This window comes from Ictidomys tridecemlineatus, chromosome 7 (genome assembly GCF_052094955.1).
Source record: "Ictidomys tridecemlineatus isolate mIctTri1 chromosome 7, mIctTri1.hap1, whole genome shotgun sequence".
NCBI lineage: Eukaryota > Metazoa > Chordata > Mammalia > Rodentia > Sciuridae > Ictidomys > Ictidomys tridecemlineatus.
The window spans coordinates 185103212-185122812 of NC_135483.1; the positions used below are offsets into that span (position 1 = coordinate 185103212).

The 19601-nt window shown below is 39.0% G+C and overlaps 1 protein-coding gene across 4 annotated transcripts in view; it reads right to left on the bottom strand.

The window, feature by feature from the left end:
- Positions 1-1176: 1176 nt before the first annotated feature.
- The window catches only part of Wdfy1 (WD repeat and FYVE domain containing 1), a 46104-nt gene continuing 27679 nt past the window's right edge, over positions 1177-19601 (bottom strand). For 3 of the 4 annotated variants that reach the window (XM_078018086.1, XM_078018088.1, XM_078018089.1), the window contains 8 exons: positions 18177-18327; positions 16301-16413; positions 14277-14403; positions 13090-13195; positions 9227-9328; positions 7355-7485; positions 5289-5397; positions 1177-4522 (listed from right to left, as the gene is read on the bottom strand). In XM_078018086.1, the coding sequence (XP_077874212.1) occupies positions 4463-4522; positions 5289-5397; positions 7355-7485; positions 9227-9328; positions 13090-13195; positions 14277-14403; positions 16301-16413; positions 18177-18327 (899 nt within the window). In that variant the 3' untranslated portion in view covers positions 1177-4462. Of the gene's footprint in view, positions 4523-4614; positions 4672-5288; positions 5398-7354; positions 7486-9226; positions 9329-13089; positions 13196-14276; positions 14404-16300; positions 16414-18176; positions 18328-19601 lie in introns of those variants that run through there. The other variant, XM_078018087.1, reaches the window with a different exon arrangement.

A 19601-nucleotide genomic window follows, 5' to 3' on the forward strand; every position in this document is an offset into this window, starting at 1 on the left:
AAGGATTAGAAAATCAAAGGGTCAAAGGCTTTAAGGATGCAGTAGATCTTTTTCTGGGCACTGAGGATCCAAAGACTGGGCCCTCCTTTCTGGAGGACATGCACACAAGCATGCACACAGCCTTACTTTAGAGGACTAAAGCAATGAAGATGCATTTCTTGCTTATGCTAATTCCATCACAGGTTCAGGGCAGCTGTGTTCTATGGGACGGCTCGGTATCACACTTCTGTCCACAAATGTCCCCATGACTTCCATGAAAGAACAGTCATGGAGAGAGCCTCTTGCCCACACTGAAAAGCTTCATCCCAGCTACTACTGCACTTGCTAAGCAGATCACAAGGCCTAACCCAACCTCAAAGAGATGGAGACATCTGATCCCAGCAAGAGCCCAGAGGGCGCACAGCCAATGTACTACAGCTATGTGGCAATTAAAAATAACAGCATGTAGAACAATTTTTAAACATGGGTAAACCATCTACAATGTATCAAGTGGAAAAATAACTATATTCCCATTAAAAATAGATCTTTCTGTATTTATTTAACATATAGCATAAGTTTAAAAGTGTTTTCTCTGTGTGGTAAGATTAGAGCATTTTTAAAAACTGTTTCATATTATTTGTTACTTTACTTTTCTTATATTTTAGAGAATATTTTAATTCAGAGAAGAAACAAAGCTATATCTGTTCTTGAAAAATACAGTAACCTGACTGGCTAGGACAACTGCTCACTGCCTTAGCTAGGATTCATTCCTCCTGGGCCTGAGCTACCATGTCTTAACTGCAAAACTGAGCCGCTGAGAGGCAGAGCTCACATGGAGGTGCTGTGCAGACAGCTATGCCCTGAGCCTGGATGACTCAAGCAGGCCTTCCCAAACTTCAGCAGAGATCCAGCCCACCTGCCTTACATGAAAGCTCATGGCATGCAGGCACAGTAAGGTGGGGCATCTGCAAAGGCACATGCTTTCCAGTCAGATGGATGGACAGATGGAATCTTCTTGGTTTTCTCATCTTCAAATGTAAATGGTGAGGGAAGATGATGCCTTGCATAAGGGTTACCAGGATTCAATAACATAGTGCAGGTAAAGCACCCAGAAGAGAGGGTGCTAAATAAATCACTGATACTACCATGATACTATGTCAAGAGCAAACACAACAAAAGCTAAATTAAGCAGCGTAGTAACAAGCAAGGAATATTTTATTGTATGTATATTCTCAAAAAAAACCACAAAAACAGAATCCACAATAGGAGCAGAGAACAAAGTTTTCTAGCCTCTCTGGGATATGCAGGGCACCATATCTTCTAGAAACGCTAGTACAAGAACAAAGAGTACTAATTAATATCACCCTCTGCTTCCCCAGTCAAAAAAGGCTATACAGGAAAACACTTTAAATTGTACTCTAATATAAATTTGCTGCACAATTAAACTTCAACTTATTCAAAGTTATTGTAAACTACATAAAATAGAGGAGGCATTCGATAACCTGCTCACAATTAACAATTAAGCAATAGACACTTGAATAAACATAGCATGTATTACTTATTTGTTAAACCTCACATATCTAATGAGCAGATGTCATTAATAACTGGTTTCTTATTTTTCAGGAGAACACCAGATTCAGTAACAGAAGTAGAAAGAACTTTAATGAAAATTGATTTTAGAAAATATCTCCTGGAGTCTGAGCTTCTATAGTTTGTATTACATATTTGGGTCAATTTCAACAGTTTTAAAAAATATAGATACTAACAAACTGAATCCTTAAAAGGGAGAACAGAGTGGTATGTTCTAGAGTAATATTTTTTTTGTTTATATCCTCTAGGTAGCAAGACAGAAGAAGGACGTAGTAAACAGAGATTTACAGGTAGTGAATAATAACATGTTTCTACCTAATGCTACAGAGGTATTGCTATCACTTAGACTTATTTAAAAACAGGGATGATTTCAAAATATGCTGATAACGAAGAATTGGCATTTCTTTATCACATACATTCTAGATCTAAACATAAGGATCTTGTCTAATTTTTTGTACTTCTTAGTCCCTATTTGTACAAATTAGCTTGAAGATTCAGGAATGGAAAGACCAGTAAACTGCTACATGAAGAACTATCTTAAGCGACCCGTTTAAGAGAAACACAGTCAAAATAAGGCAGTAACTATCAGCTATCTGTACCTTCCCTGTGCGCCTAATCAGTAACACTGAGAAAATAATCTTCTCCCCTCTATCAAAAATATTACTGCATTTGCAACCTCACAAGTGACAGAGACAAGATCAGTCTGGCAAACACATGTTTTTAATGAAAAGAGATCACAGGCTCAGGAAAAGAGTAAACCATACCTAAACACTCTAGAATTTTCTAAGGTATCTCACGCTGATTCCTCCTTAAATATAATTTTCCTCCTTGATTCATATTAATGCCTTAGAAGGCCTAAAATAACTCTGTGCTCTCTATGGAGCACAGGGTTGTTCATTAAGACTTTTTTAAAATAAAAAGTTGGAAAGCTATGGTATATTCTCAGCAGCTGTGATATTCTCTTCTATCTGCCACAGACATTAAAAGGTCATATTTTACAGAAGTTAAAGAAAAACACAGCCAAAGGGCAGCACTGCTCCACAGGGTAAAGAGCTCCAACATGTTCTAATCTCCTTTCAGGACTTAGTACCCAGAGAAAAGCACTTCTGTTTGGGGTGAACCACTGACTGACTGAAGTTAATACATGAAGTTGAACATTCAACCTTGTGGTTAAAAAGTTACCATTGTTCAATTTGTCTTCCACAGTATGTTAGTAATATACATTTTGCAGAGTCTAGGAAGTGTTTTTCAAAGAAATACCTTTTTCAGGTGATGTAACAAAAAAATTATAAGGAGCAACAAGATCATTCTTATTTCTCAAGACAATTCAGCTTCCAATGCAGATCATTCCAGAACATGGTGCACTGCTGCCTTCACTTTCCAAAGTTATTTTTTTTGTGTCACACAGCCATTAAAAAAACTTTGCTTCATTGCCTGTCTTAATTTTTTTGCCCCCATAAACCATGTTTATAAAGCAGATTTAGTCCTTTAGTTATCAAACAGAATGATGACATTGTCTTGATATGATCCCACTGCACTGAAGCAGAAGTTTTTTTTAATCCATATCCATTGGTAAGACTTACAGAGATATTGTTGCTATCTATTTTTACATCAGTCTTTTCAAAAAGTAAGTCTTTCTCCACTCACTTCCATAACCCAAAACCAAAGATACACGTGCTGTTAAGGCAACACACAGAGAACTATCTGACTGTTAAAAAATGGGTTCCCATTCCCTGCCTCTTCCTTATTCTAGTACTCTTGGTCAAAAGCTTTAAAAATGCATTTTAAACAATAGCTTTTGGCAGTTGTGAAGATGATCTAAAGGTTAGGGATTACTGAACAGGACCTGATGGTCACCCATTACAGCTGTGGGCCACCAACTCCCTCCTAGGACATGGATAATACCAGTTACAACTAAAAGTCAGCATCACTTACAAGCCCTGGAGTGCTTTTCTGAGGAGCATATTAAATTCCCACAATCTCGCAGGGGCTCGTCTTGGGACTACAGGTCTGAAGGAGGACTGGGCTCCATGAAGCAGACTGCTCTTTCCCATCACCACCATATGGCAGCTGGGTCTTCATTAGTCACTACTAGCTGAAATGAGAACGTGTCGGGTGTTTGTGTGACTCTCGTTAACAGCACCATAATAAAGCTATGCCCTCAGCACATTTGAGGGAAAGGGAAAAATGTGGACTGTCTTGGTTACTAGAGAAATTTCACAACTCAATAACAACTGCAAAAGTCACCATGGCTACTGGCTGGAAGAGAAACAACTGAAGCGAGCTAGATGCTAAGCACAGAGTACGGTGCTACCTGCAGAGAACAGACATCTGTAAGTTAATCGGCAACCGCGGACAGAGAATATTCATGTGTTGCCAGCCACAGGGAGCGACCTCTGGTTTCCTAAGTTCCTGCTGCACACCTGGAGAAAGGGAATACAGGTTGTCCTGACCCCAACACCTGCTCCAACAATAGGCTCAAGGGCCCTTGAAGGCCCGCTAGTCTGAGTGGACATGTATTTGAACTTGGGACTGCTTTTAGGAAGATTTAAGCATTAACTTTTTGTTCTATTTTTGTTTTCCCTCTAAAACTCTCATTTACAAGATTACTCTTTCCTTACCTATGAGGTCACTGTTCATGAGGAATTTCTGTTGAAGTAATTTCATTCCTCAGGGAACCACTACAGATAGAGCTTTTCCACATTAGTTCCCACAGGCAAGTTCCACAAGTGCCCCAAAACACACCTTTACATTTTTTTCTTTTAAAAAATGTTGATTTGTTTTTAGGTGGCTACTGCCCATGCTTGTGACAGTGGCTGTGGAGCTACATGGGAAGGATTTCACTTGGTGGAGGCCACTGTTCGTAAGGTGTTGATATCACCCAGCTCCCGGATCAGTGTGGAGAAAACCCAGTTGCCAGGCTGCAGCCCACCACAGGCGTCATGTCCCATATCTACAAGGGAAATAAGACACATGGAGAAGGCAGCACTGACCATGAGGCTAGTATCAAGTCTACACTGACAAACAAATTGCTGCTAACCTAAAAAAGTTGTCAAATAGTCAATTATCCCATTCTCCTCTCATTGCAAAACCTCTTAAGATCTACAGAGAGATAAAACATGCAGTTTACTATGACCTGCAAGAATCTTATATGCAGTATAAGAAAATAACATTATGGTAATGTTTTGCTATACATTTAAATTTTTTAAAAATCCCATTGGGAGTATAAAATATTTCACGGCTTCACAACTCAAGAGGGACACTAAGTACAAAACATTTGTGTTAGTGACCCAGAGATTTAATGAAGAAACATGTGGCTGTCCCTTACAATTAGGCTGCCATCGGTCCACAGGTAAAGGAGCATTCAAAGGCCTGGAAGGCATAGGCACAGGCACCAGCAAAGGTCCAGGCCCACTGGGAGGAAGAGACCTGGGGACAGCCCAGGACCCCAGGATCTAAGGGCAGGCAGGCCTGGCTAACTCACTTTGCCGTCCTCTCACAGCAAAGGGAAACCCCAGAGATTCCCTGCCACCAGGGAAGCAATTTGTCACAAGCATGCAATTTGTCACTTGGGGTCTCAAGTGGGCAGTAGGTTGCTTATGAAAAGGGAAGACACATTCACCAGTTGAAACAGCAACTGTTTGGAAATGTCTGAAGCTCATTCGCAGTGTGACATGGAACAGCCCAAACTGAGAAGCTGAGACAACGCGCCAGCTTACCTTTACAACACGGTCGGTCCCACAGGTCACCATCAGTCCCCTAGCAATGTCCATGGACATGTGGGAGATGTTATGTTTGCCTTCATGAAAGGTTGCTAGAGAGGTCCGACTGACAAAGAGAAAAGAAGTCATTGAATCACCTTACCTCCAGGAGTGAAGGGATAAGAGGTCTTGTCAGCAGTATAAACAGCATAAACATTGAAAATAATACTGCTAAAATTAGATTCTAAAAATTAGAATCTAATTTTAGATTAGATTCTAAAATTAGATTCTAAAAATGTGACTAATTTAAATGAAGACTAATTTAACATTAAAGGATGACAGAGAGCAAAATAAATTATAAGACTGTTTTACCAAAGGTTTTATAAGACACTCAAAATAGCTTATTACTTTCAATTGGAAAGGCTGATGCATAAAATGCAAGTCTTTAACTTAGACTAGGAACTGTTAAGATCATATGGAACAGGCAAGGCATCCATCCGAAAGCTGTGGGATTCTCTGAAACCCGTTTGCCTTCCATAGGTGCAGTGCTTGCTTTCACAGTGAAGGTACCCACCTGTGATCTACAGCCCAGCAGCCATTACTCCCACCACTAGCTCATTTTACAACACTAGCCACGACACATTGGCTTTCCAATTTGAGCCTCTGCCCAGGTTTGCCCATCTACTGCTTTAACAGTGATTGAAAGGGGGAAAAAAAAGGCAATCGTGGTTTTGTCCCAGCAGAATCAGGTATGTAGACAGATGTACACTTACAACAAATAGTTACTTAAGAATAGAATGCTGGGACTTCACAGAAGAAGAAATTCGAATGGTCAACACATATAAGAAAAAAAGTTCAATATCTCTAGCAATTAGAGAAATGGAAATTAAAACTACACTGAGATTCTATCTTACTTCAGTCAGAATAGCAATTATCAAGAATACAAGTAAGAATAAATGTTGGTGAGGATGTGGGGGAAGAAGGCACACTCAAACACTGCTGGTAGGACTGCTGGTACAACCACTCTAGAAAGCAGTAAGGAGATTCCTCAGAAAACCTGGAATGGAACCACCATTTGACCCAGTTATCCCATTCCTCAGTTTATACCCAAAGGACTTAAAATCAGCACACTATAGTGACACAGCCACATCAATGTTTACAGTAGCTCAATTCACAATAGCTAGACTATGGAACCAATCAAGGTGCCCTTCAACAGATGAATGGATAAAGAAAATGTGGTACAGACAAACAATGGATTACTCAGCCATAAAAAAGAATAAAGCTATGGCATTTGCTGGTAAATCAATCTGTAGACTATCATGCTAAGTGGAAATAAGCCAATTCTCCCAAAAGAAGGGTCAAATGTTCTCTCTGATATGCAGATATTAACACACCATAAGGAGGAGAGAATAGAAATTCATTGGATTAGACAAAGGGGAATAAAGGGAAGGGAGAGGGGATAGGAACAGGAAAGATAATAGAATGAATCAGACATAAATAAATACATGACCAGTATAATTCCACATCATGTACAACCAAAAGAACGGGAAATTATACTCCATGTGTGTATAATATGTCAATATACATTGTAATGTCATGTATATCTAAAAAGAATAAATTAAAAAAATAAATTTTAAAAAAGAATAGAATATAAATATTCAGTTATTTATAGAAGAAAGTGTACTGGTCTGTAGAGTTTTCCTAGTAATTAAGTTTGTACACACATGTATACAAAGGTCCGGGCGCTGAATGTTTTTGTAGACAGCTAGCTCAACTGCTGCCATCCACATGCTCTTGGACTTGTCCCTGCATGCTACCCTACGCGATGCTGAGACTCAGGATTGTCCAGTTGGCTATTGGGCTGGTCCCAGCATTCCTCATGAGAAATCTGTACCACTAATGGGGCAGCTTGAGATGAATAGTGGTAGTCATAAGTCATAATACTAGGCCAGAGTTTCCTCTTTAAGAAATGGTTTATGAAATTCAGAAGAGACAAACACTTGGCAGAAGAGCCTGTTCATATTTCAGATATCCATTAGACAGAAGCAGTAAGATGCAGTAAGACAAAACATGTGAGCACTCACTCTTCATCTTTGATGGAATCATAACAGGAATCACAAACACGGACTTGGAACTCGAAACCCATGACCGGGTAGCTGGAGCGCTTGCTGCTGCACTTCCCACAGACGGCCTGCCCACACTTCCTGCAGTGATGCTTCCAGGATCACCAGAGGAGGAGAACAGCAGTTAGCCTTGGCTATAATGCACATGGGAAGCTATGCTTTGAATTACAATCACCCAATTCAATATATCAATCAATAACTTCAACATCAGTCAAGGGTTTCCAGATAACCTTGCTCCACTACTCATAAACTGTTTTCTATTTCTTCGTATTATGTCTATTTCTTCATATTATGTTATTATTAAAACTGAGTTCAAGTTCATTTAGGAGCCCAATCACTGCAGAGTCTGTGAAGGATAATCTATTCCTCCATCAAAGAAAAATTCTAAGGTTAAAATGTATTATGTCCTCATTAGGACAAAAAAAAATCTTTGTTTGTTTGTTTATTTGTTTGTACTGAGGATGAAACCCCTCTGGGGTTTAACCACTGCTTAACCACTGAGCTACCCCACGGCCCCTTTAATTTTTTATTTTGAGACAGGGTCTAAGTTGCTTAGAGTATTGCTATGTTGCTGAGGCTGGCCTTGAACTTGCAATCCTCTTGTCTCTCCCAAATTGCTGGGATTATAGGAGTGTGCCATCATGCCAGTGAAAAAAAATCATAATCTCTCAAATTGTGATTCAGGAAATAAGCTTAGAGAACATTCCAAAACAGTCCCAATTATTATTGCTGATTTTGTCACATTCTTTTTTTTTTATTATTTGTTTTAATTAGTTACACATGACAGTACAATGACCTTGACATATCATACATTTGAAGCAGATGGGAGTCACATTCTTTTACCATTAAAATTTCATAACCAGCATCTTTTCTGTTCTATTAGTTGTTAATGAGTAAAATTCATTCCTTCATGTTTCCTTTAGAAGTGAGGAATACTTCTCCCAACAATTACAATGCACTATCTACTGCTAGACATGCATTGCAAGAACTCTACTAATGACAGAATTCAGGGGCTATTCCAGAGCATTAGAATGTTAATGAGCACTAAAATAACTCCTGCATTGGCTGCCCATCTCAGATTAGATCTTATGGTAGGGTAGCTTTGTGAGTGAACTCAAAGGAAGTTTATTAACACATACAAACTTTAGGCTGATCCCTCACAGAGATGCAACCAGAACAAAAGGAATAAAATCATCATTCTCTTTTACGTACCTGCAAAAATGCATATTCACCCTGAGTGAGGAGCTACCTTCAAGGCTGCTGTAGAAATATATTTTGTTGTAGAACTTTATTATTATATGAATAGAAAGTGTTATTTGTACCTTGGAAATCTATAGGCTATTTAGGACATGTTTCTTTAATATAAAAAATAAAAATCAGTCCTCAAACCATATTTAACAAAAATGTTCCAGGTATGTTTGCACTGGAACAATTTAGAATAAGCTAAACTTCATAGGTCAGAGTATGCCAGTGAGGATTAAACTGCTACTTCTTACCTGACTGCAGCAGCATAAAGCATATAAGTGTGTGCTCTAATTTGTTCTAATTTATACGTGGCTGGATGAAATACTGACTTCACTAACACTCATAAACTGAAGGAGTATCAATTAAAAAAACTTCACTGTTTCTACATAGGACAACACCGAATAGTTGCGTATCAAGTCTCACTGGCCCCAGGAAAAGTGGTGCTCATCATGAGTCACATGATAGTGATATAAAAAATGTAGGAATTCACAGAATTTCAAACAAAGTGTGATTTCCCTCAAAGATCAACAGATTCATCAAACATGGAAATAACACCCACCCCCTGATGTGTCAGCATTGCCCACTCACCTGTCTCAACCCCAGCGTTTTCGTGTCCCACATCTGCTTTATGTTCCAGAAAAAGGGCTGCTCACATTTTTGACAGGAATCACTTTCCAACCACTGAGGAGCCTGGGGAGCAGAAAGTCACAGTCAAGGTCAACACATCCGTACGTTTGCATTGCTGTTTCAGAAATTAATGCAGGAGTAACAGAATTTGCTGGCGCCAGTATTTCTTTTTCAGTTCCACAATATGTTGGAGCTGGTTGCCACAGTCAATACTGAGCTTACATTCTGAGTCACCACCATGATTTTAGCAATGTTCCAGGACTGCATTTCCCACTCAGCTTCTCATTATGACACTATTGGCCTGTTTTGATCTTCACATTCTAAAAACTGTTTCTTGGTTCACAACAGATTTAAGCCTGTCCTAAGAAGAACCAAAGTAGGTAGAATTGGAGGCAAGAATACAGTTACAGGAAAAACTGTTAGTCCTATAGGAAAGGGAAAGAAACTTAAAACAACAGACACGAATTTTATTACCACACAACACACAATGACTGGGGTCAGAAAGGTAAAACTGCATCATCAAGAAATGAGAAAAATATATCAAATTTATACATTTTCATCAAAAACAGAATCTCCATAATGGGCTGGCATTTGAAGAATCATGTTTCAATGACCCAGAACACTCCTTTAACATTAAAGGTCCCTCTCTCCAGCAGTGTCAGTTAAGCAACACATTCATAGATTTTCTAACATCTTACCAAGTTTCTAAGTGACTCAATTTCAAGCAAGGGCATTTTTAAAATATATAAATAAGACACCTTTTAAATTCTCAATTCCTTTGTAATAGTCCCAGCAGGTGGTTATAATAGCTCAGACTCAGGCTCAGATTTCTTGCACTAAAATCCTGACTCTGTCATTTCCTAGCTCTGTCCTCAGGGGTATTATGTATCTTCTTTGTGCCTCAGTTTCCTCATCAGGAACATCGGAAAACAGCAGTATGTACCTCACAAGGCTGTGTGGGTTAAATAAGGTCATATTTGTTAAGTGTTCTGAATAGTGCCTAGTATGCAGTAAATGCCACCTAAGTCCAGGCAGCAGGCAAGTTTTTTATATGCTTTATGTCACTGAATTTTCATCACATGCCTAGGAAATACAGAGCAACATTATTCCCATTTTATAGACAAAGAAACTGGCTCTGAGACTGAAGCAGCTGTTCATGGCCTAGGAGACCCAGGAGACCTGCCTGGGTCACTCTGCTTGTCCACCAAGCTCTTTGCTCTACCACATGGGGTCTCCAAACATGGTTCTAGGATATGTCAAACAATAGAACTGAGGTCTTGCTTCAGGGAGCATAATTCCTTCATACTCAAAATTCGCGGTTAAACTATAAGCTATTGTGAGCAATTCTGCTGTTTATTATCCAAGGAGAAACAAGCTTTGTTTTGTGTGAAGAAGAGCAAGAGAGAGTATTAATCAAGCATTATGACTGCTTCACTCTCTTTCCACATCTTGTTCCATCTGCCTAATCTAAATCCATTTTACTACTACCACTAACTTCTGCATTCGTTAATACTGCATTTAATGTATGAAACATTATACTAGTTGATCTACAAGTTTGAAAATGTTCTCTTTTCAAGGGGATTCACTGCCTATAAATACTGTTCCTTGTTCACTGAGAGTTTGTACATGCTTCCAAAAAGGAACCCCTCTAATTATAACCTAGCAGGTAGGCAAATTTGCTTCAGGCCTGATGGTGCAGGGGTGGCTGGCAGCTATGATGAACTGGAAATGCTCCAGGCAGTTGTCACAGGTGACTTGGAAAGAAATTCCAGGCAAACATGGTAGAGCTGGAGAATGTGGGCTCAAGCCTCTGTGTGCTTAGCTAAGGAAATTCTACAAAATTATACGAAGTCCTAACCAGGGTCGTAACCTCAGAAATCACAGGCTATTTACCTTTCTACTACATTTATTTGGCCAGGGACAAAGACTGCTAAAAATAATGCATCTTTTTGACAGTTTGCTTTCCCACCTCTTCCATAGATGACTATAAGGAAGTAAACTGCCCACACAGGAAGCACCTTGACTGGTGGAATTATTTTTCAGTTTCGGAGATGTGCAAATACAGTCAGTCCACAATTATGTAAGCTTGAATAAAGGGTCTGCTTCTATTTTCTAGATTTTTTTTTTTTTTTCTAAAAGTACTTCCTGAGGATCAGACCAGTGGAAGAAATCCAGTGGTGAGCCCTTAGAGAGCCACTAGTAGCACTAGTTCCATGGTCTTCTCTTAATACCTGTCTCTGAGCCTTCTGTTCTCTAAGAATAAGATTAAGAAACGATGGGGAGAATCACAGCCTTTGGGACAGCAGTCCCCTGTGTTTCTCCTTTGCCAACAAAGCAATAAACCTTCTTTTTCCTTTTTCTCAAAAAGCGTGTCCTTATTATTGGATTGGCATCGAGGACAAGGATGAAATGTCTTACAAGGTTACTACGAAACCAAAGAATAACGATGTCTCTGTATTATGGAGTGTATTCTATTATTTATACGGGAGACTATTTCTTTCATTAGATTACAAGCCTCTTGTGGGGAAGAATCTTTGTGTACAGAACTTAGTAGCCATAAAGTGTAGAAATGAGTCATGCTACTTTAAAAAAATAAAAAAACAGATTGAACCTCCTTGATTATTTCTTCTGGGACATGCTAAAAATGGTTTATTCAGTGAGAACTAGACTCACAAATATCTGCATCAACACACAGCAGGCAGAGATGCAGGGGTTGGTGAGAATTCTGCATTAGGCGTGGTGTCCTCTTTGAGTATGTGCCGCACACTGCACTCTAAACTGATCAAGTGCAACCCTGGAGCGTGGATCTTCACCTAAGCTCCCAGACAGTATGGCTACCCTGTAGCAGCTTGATAAATGCTTCTGAAGTTAAACTATAATCATTAGCCTCACTTAGACTTTAAGATCTTCTCTGGAATCAGCTCTTTGGCAATTGTCATCATAGGCTCTAATGCCACAGAAAAAAGACAGATAGTCCCAGTGCTGGCAGAGATGAGGATGGAAATCCTGCCTGGAAACCATCTGATGAAATCTATAAAAAGCCTTTAGAGCGTACCTACTCTTGCAACAGAAGGTCTATTTTTGGAAACTTGCTTGAAATAAATTATTGAAAAATCACATAATGACAAGGTCAAGCATATTCACTGCAGGCATAACTCAAAAAAAAAAAAAAAGATTGTGTAGATCTTTAGAGTATCTATTTAAGGAAATGGAAGAAGACTTAGAAATCAACTCATTCAATGATTTCACTTTTTGGGAACAGGAATAGACACTCAAAGAAAAGAAATTAAGGTCTCAACTAGTTAGTGGCTCAACCAAGTTAAAAATCATGTTGCCCGAAAAGAACATTATGTCAATATGGACTCAGTGGAGTGGAGCTCAATGGAAAATAAGAGAAATAAGCTGAGAAACAGAAACATTTTCCCAGAAATACAACGAGTACATAGCTACTCACTGATGATGGTCTCTGACACACCTCAGGGCTTCTGTACAGGAATGCTTCAAAGCCCTAGGGTACTTTGGAGGGTCCCCATGTAGCCCACATCGCTGGATGTGCTGAAAGGCTGGCTGTCTCGAATCCTCCCAGTGGATTTATTTCTCAAGGCTAACATTAGCCTAAATGCTATGTGACTGTACACACTACTCGTCATTAGTGGAAACCCCCACATGGAGAGAAGATGCAGTGCAAATGACAATCAGGACCCTCAAACAAAAATCCATGGGTGGAACAGGGGGCAGCCAGCATTTACACTGCAGGGAGAAAACTGAGAAGCAGGGTCCTCAGGGATCTCCGTCAGCATTGCTTCCCCTTTGCCTGTTATTACCTCTTCTCTGCTAACGTCCATGTTCCACACTGCAATCCCACCATCGGAGGAACAGGAGACAAGCTGCCTGGTTAGTTGCAGGTAACACAGCGACTGTACCCTGTCACTGCAAATACACATAACAGATCACATGTCTCAACATGGAAAACACAGAAACGTCTTCATTTAAGCTCAAATTTCTCCCCTAAGTTAGGAAGCAGCATTTTGTCTCTACTGGTATATCATGGGTTGCACCATAAATTTCACTTGGCATTCTAGTACTGATTACATGGAATCACAGTTTTCTACAGAATAAACTCTACTGCTTTCAAATCTGTTGTTTACAACTGAAAGTCAGAGATGGGATAAAGACCATGATTTTCTGCACCAATTGTCATGACTTCTCCTTCTGGTACACAAAACTTAACAAAGAACAGAGGTGTATCTGTCCTATTGAAATACAGTTCATGTGAATAAGAGATCACTAGTAGCATGCACACACACACACACACACTCACACACACACACACACACAGAAAGGCACATGCATGCACAGATGGGTAGAAAAAATCTCGTCCCTTCTAGCAGTCCTATCAAACCACTTCTCTGGATGCCCAAGCAATCAATCTCCTGTTTTGTTAACTTTTGTACCCAATCTTTCCTTGGCTAAATTGCAACTTGATTATGACTACAGTAAACAACTATCACCTGACCAGCAATGAGAAACAAAAGGAAAAGTGGGTAAGAAGGGTGCTCCTTTTCCTTTCAAGACTAAACTGTAGGACAGCATTACAATGTCGAGCTCAGGTGAGTCTGACTATATCAGCAAGCATTGATTCTTAATGAAATATATTTTAGAAATTAAGGGAAAAAAAACAAAAACAGGCACCCACTTCAAGAATAGCTTAGTATTACATCTCATGAGATGGTTAAGTCCTCATTTCCAGTCTCTAACCCATGCCTGCCCTAGGCAGACATTTCAACAGGGCCACTCCTTGGGAGAGAAAAGTGGCAAGTGCTCTTTAACTAAAAAGGAAATAAATCCTATACTCTTTTTACATTTTACTGATGTTCCAATTGACACGCAGTTAAAAGTGGACTCAGCCCTATGAACTTGCTGTTTGGAGAAAGTCTGCATATAATGAAAATGCTCCCCCAGTTCCCCATACACTCAGCCCCTTTCCCCACCCCCACAACCAGTCACGCACTGATGGCCCTGCAGCAAGAGCGTCCGGCCTTTCCTGCCTCCAATGTCCCACATGATGATGCTGTTGTCAGATGCTCCTGAGAACAGTAACCGCTGAATAGGATCCCACCAGAGGCAAGCAACACTCCCTAGGGATTTAAGAGAGAGAGGAGGGGTTAAACATAACTCTACATCAGGATGTGCACTTTGACAGCCAGAGATGAAAGCCTCTAAGCAAAAATCTATCTTCACCATACAAAGGGTCATTCAATCACGTTCTCATGAGTCACAGCAAGGACACAGCAGATCCATTATTCAAAGTTGTAAGATTAGCATTTTCAATTATGCATCACACAGCTATACACCTTTTTTTTGGCAGTACTGGGGATAGAACCCAAGGCCTTGCACCCGCTAAGCAAGTGACCAACCACTGAGCCACATCCCAGTCCAAAAATTTTTCAAGAAGTTTTTCTTTTTCTATACCAATAAATTATAAAGTATCTATACATAAAATGTTAGTATAAAAGAAGCTTTGGGAGAAAAATAAATCTAATATTTATGAAAAAGACTAGTAGGGCTTATAGTGGCCATTTTCTAGAAGATAAAAATGTAGGTTATTTCAGCTCTCTGGGACCTCAGAGACATTTTACCCTAAGATGTTTATGTTTTAAAAAAATCAAATTAAGCGCCTTAGGGGAAAGTCTCCAGGTGTGCCAAACTATGATGTCAAGGAAATCAGGTAAAACATCTAAATCTTATACTTCACATCCTGAATTAACCACCTGATCAAATCTGATAGCACTACAAATTTCTCTTTCAAGGAATCTCTTCATTTTTGATTTGTTGCTGCTTGCCTTAAAAAAATTAATCAACAGTAAAATTGAAACAATTACAAAAACTGATAATAAATTTTATAGGTGTACAGAAAACTAATGAAGCCATATTTACAAACAAACAGAAACTAGTTTCTCCCCTAAACTTTTCCAAAACAAAAGTAAAGAAAAAAAGGGAACTCTGCAAAACTATCTTCAGGTCAGTTGTAACAGAATTCTGACACTCTCTACTCCTATGCCTCATATACTGGCTAGAGGCCTAAGAGGAGATACACAGTATGAAAACTCTAAGTTGTTACAGAATACATTCTGCCTCTTAGAAGCCTGAAGGTCACAACAGGATTAATCATAAATGGAATATGGTTTCTTCAGGGACCTATGCTTTTCTGCCCAGATCTTTTAAAACCTGCTGTTCTCTTTGCTTCCTTTTCCCCCATGAAGTCCTGGTTCTGATGGAGTCTATCTTTCCTACATGAGTTAGCTAGAAAGCAAAGGATATGATTAGCTTGTTACACTTAAACACTGTTGTTATAAATAAAACCATCATTAATTATTTCATCAAATCTCTAATTCTTCAATTTAACCTCAAAGAAGGCCTGAAAGTTCTTAACTCTGAGACTCATATCACTCCTTGCATTATAGCTTAGCATTCAATGAAAACAATTTATTATACACATGCACATGGCAATTTACCCATTGCAGTCAAACAGTTTTAAAACCCTCCACAGAACTTTGTCAACTTACTGTTCTATAGAAATAAGGAAAATTTACCCAGGAATTCATCTCTCCCAGTCCCTACCCAGGATATGTGGCCAAGCCAGCCCAAACATTTCTTCTAATTGTATTAATCTAACAGTTCTTGCTGAATGTCTTAGAAACTAAGAAACTAAATAATAAATAATAACAACAATAATAACAATTCTTACATATAAATAGTTCATAATATTTATTATAAAATTTGAAGATCTAATGAAAACAAGTTAATTTAAAAAGATAAACAATGCAAAGTATTATCTATTCAAGCAATTCAAAGGGTTCTTTGGAAATAAGAAACTGATCCTGACACCCTACCTTCCCTTAGTTTTTGGCCTAAATCCCACTGAATTGAAATCTAACAGATCATGAGGAATTGACCATGCATGAATCACAAAGCTGAGAACTGAATTCCAATACCCATATTAGGTGAAAGACCTTTGGGGGCCAGGCAGCCTACCTTCATGCCCTTTGAGGGTTGTGATAACTGAACACGTGTTCTGTTCAAGCTTCAGCAGGGTGATCTGTCCAGAGTAATCGCCAACAAAAGCATACTGAGTATCAAAATCATATCTGAAGAGATGCAGTCAAGGACATGTAACAGAACCTGTCTCAAAATCCTCCCATAAAAGAAACATCAGCTTTAGTCAGAATTTTAAAACAACTTTGCATTTTAAAGAGATTAAGTACAAACCTAAAACTATAACAAGAAAGGAAATACTCAAGCAAAAATCACACAATATCTAAATACTGAAAGAAAAATTTAAAACAGCTAGAATTAAGAGGAGAGTTAATAGTCAAACAGCCAACAAGAATTTATTGAGTTCCTATTAATCTATCACGTAATATCCTAGGAACTGGCAACAAAAAAGATAAAACACCCTCACTAGAGCAGAATGGCTCTTATGCAATATTTCTGAAAGTAACGTCAAACTGAGTAAACACAGGACAAGAGCTTATCTTTCTTTTGGCTTAGATGATTTAGCTTTAAATGAAGAGGATGATTTCCTTTAAACTACTATGAAAAGTTACTTATGATAATAGTAAATTTCAATTTAAAATGTATTCACTATTGGAAACAATTCATTACTTTCTCAGTTTGTGGCCACAGATGATTTGTGGATATACACAATAAAATATCTGCTATTTACAATAGGATAACTACTACTACTCCAAAATACCAGGTCAAAAGGAGCACCACAAGCCAAGCCATGATTGTGATTGTGTGCCATTAGAGAGGCCTTGAACATGACAGAAGTTCTAAGTTAGAACATAATATATCTGAATAATTTTACCTTGTTTGATCCTAAAGTGGATGGTAGTATTTTAAATGCTTATTTTAAATATCCCACGCTGTGCATTCATTTGTAACAAAAATTTTTAATAAAAGCTTTCAATGGAAAGAGAGAACTTTATTATGCCACTTAGTTCTGAAAGAGAAACTACCAAGGGTATTTGCCTACTGTTGATAGTCTTGGTCTTGCCAGCATTTGGATACCAGCAACCAGAAGTGGCCTTAAGAAGGGCAAGTTCTACAGGAAACAAATTCCACAGAGTGGAATTCTTTTTTTTTTTTTTTTTTTGGTACTAGGGAATGAACCCAGGGACACTCAACCACTGAGCTCTATCCCCAGTCCTTTTCTGAATTTTTATTTAGAGACAGGGTCTCACAGAGTTGCTTAAGGCCTCACTAAATTGCTGAGGCTGGCTTTGAACTCACAATCCTCCTGCCTCTGCCTCCAGAGCTGCTGTTATTACAGGCATGTGCCACGGCACCAGGCCCACACTGGGAAATTTTTAAGGCAGTAATTGTTAATATTTTGGTCATTCTGAGAGTGTCATAAAGATTTGGGTCCTCTCCAGACACACACACCAAAAGTATTAGACACAAGTTTGTATAAAACTCCTTGTAACCTGTTTTTGAACCTCAGGGATATGTACACATCCCTATTATCTACTATACTTCCTAGTAAAGTCTGCAAATAACTAATTACTACAAGATTAATTTTTTTTCTTCTTCATAGAATAAAAAGTCTTTCAATTTGTATTGCAAAGGAATGAAGGGAGGAGCTTGTATTAATGAGGGCTTAGGGGTTCCATAATTTTGTACTAAAAACATTCGCACTTCCCAGTAGAGAACAGAAAATTCATTTAACTATTATATTAATAAACCCATTTTATATCAAAGAAAAGCAGATACAGAAATTCTTGGGTTTTAGGTGAAATGTGTAAGAATCATTCAGTCTTTGGATCTCAATTGACAATGATGATCAGATTCAAAACTAAATCCTGAGACGAAGTCCTAGGAGGGAGAGATCCAGCGCTGTGGAGGATACTGTAAACACGAAGCCCAGGAAGTGAAGAAGTGTCGCCCCAGCATGTTCCCACTCCGGGTGCACATCCAGCTGACACACTTGTCGTGGCCAGTGCTGATGACCCACTCGGCGGCCAAGCTGAAGATGATGGCAGACACCCGGTTCTGATGAGCTGCAGGAACACAAAGGGAGTCTGTGTCCTTCAGGAAGGTGGGACCTTCAGAAGCAGCTCCCCATGGGGTAAGAACTGAGGCTTTCCTTCTCTCCCTGGTGGGCCAGCATGCTCCTGTGTGTGTCTAAACAGCCACCGGGGAGCTGCCTACCCCCTGAGCAGACTTCAGACAAGCCGCTCCACTGCAGTGTACCAGCACCGCTCCTTCCAAGGCCCCGTCCTCTGCAGCCCCATTTGAAAGGATATCAAAAGCCAGGAATTACTGAAGACAAGAGGGATTTGAATAATAGAGTTTTTCTTTTTCTTTCTTTTTGTTTTTTTTTTGCTATGATCAAAAGAACATTTTTACTTTGTTCTAAAAAGTCTTAAATATCAGTGAGCTCCATATGGAAAACAGCAGTCTTAACACAGCAATGTTTTTTGTTTATTTGCTTGTTTTTATTGTTCATTACTTCAATGTTTTGACCCTTTAGAAAACACTGGCATTGTAAATAAGAGCAGCTACAATTTTCTGAAATTAAATGTGTTGGAACACCTGTAATCCTAGCAGCTCAGGAGGCTCAGGTAGGAGGGCAAGTTCAAAGCCAGCCTCAGCAAGTTAGTGAGACTCTAAGCAACTCTGTGAAACCCTGTCTCAAAATAGAAAATTAAAAAAAGGACTGGGGATGTAGCTCAGTGGTTAAGCGCCCTCCCCCCCAGTTCAATTCCTGGCACCAAAAAAATAAATAAATAAATAAATAACATTTTATTTCTGAAATAATTTCTTTGTGTATAACTTTTTATGTTTTATAAGTACCAAGTATTTGTAAAGATCTTTATTCTAAAATAATAGTTGAGGATGAGAAAAATATTCTATTATGGAACTTTAGAAATATTTTCAGTTCAATTATAAGGCATACTAGGGCAGTGACCTGAGTTCTACTTCATGAGGTACAGGAGCTACATGAGCAGGTGTTTATAAACGTCCAGTCTGATGAAAGAAGTCAGAGGGGAGCCAGAGGAGCCACTCTGCTCTCAGCTGTACAGACTGCTCTCGAAGAACTGAGGGACTTTCTCCAAAAGTCCGTGAGAAGGTCAGGTCCAAGGAGATTATGCTGAGCCATTAAATACTCACGAGGGCCCCTGAAACTTACAGGAGTACTCCCGTAGTAATAATCTTAAATTCAACTAAACCAAGCCCCAGCTAATGAATGACTCAGTAACTGATGTGTTTTTATGAAATCCCCAATATCCCTAAACCTAATATTTTATGCCCATTTTCAGATCGAAACACT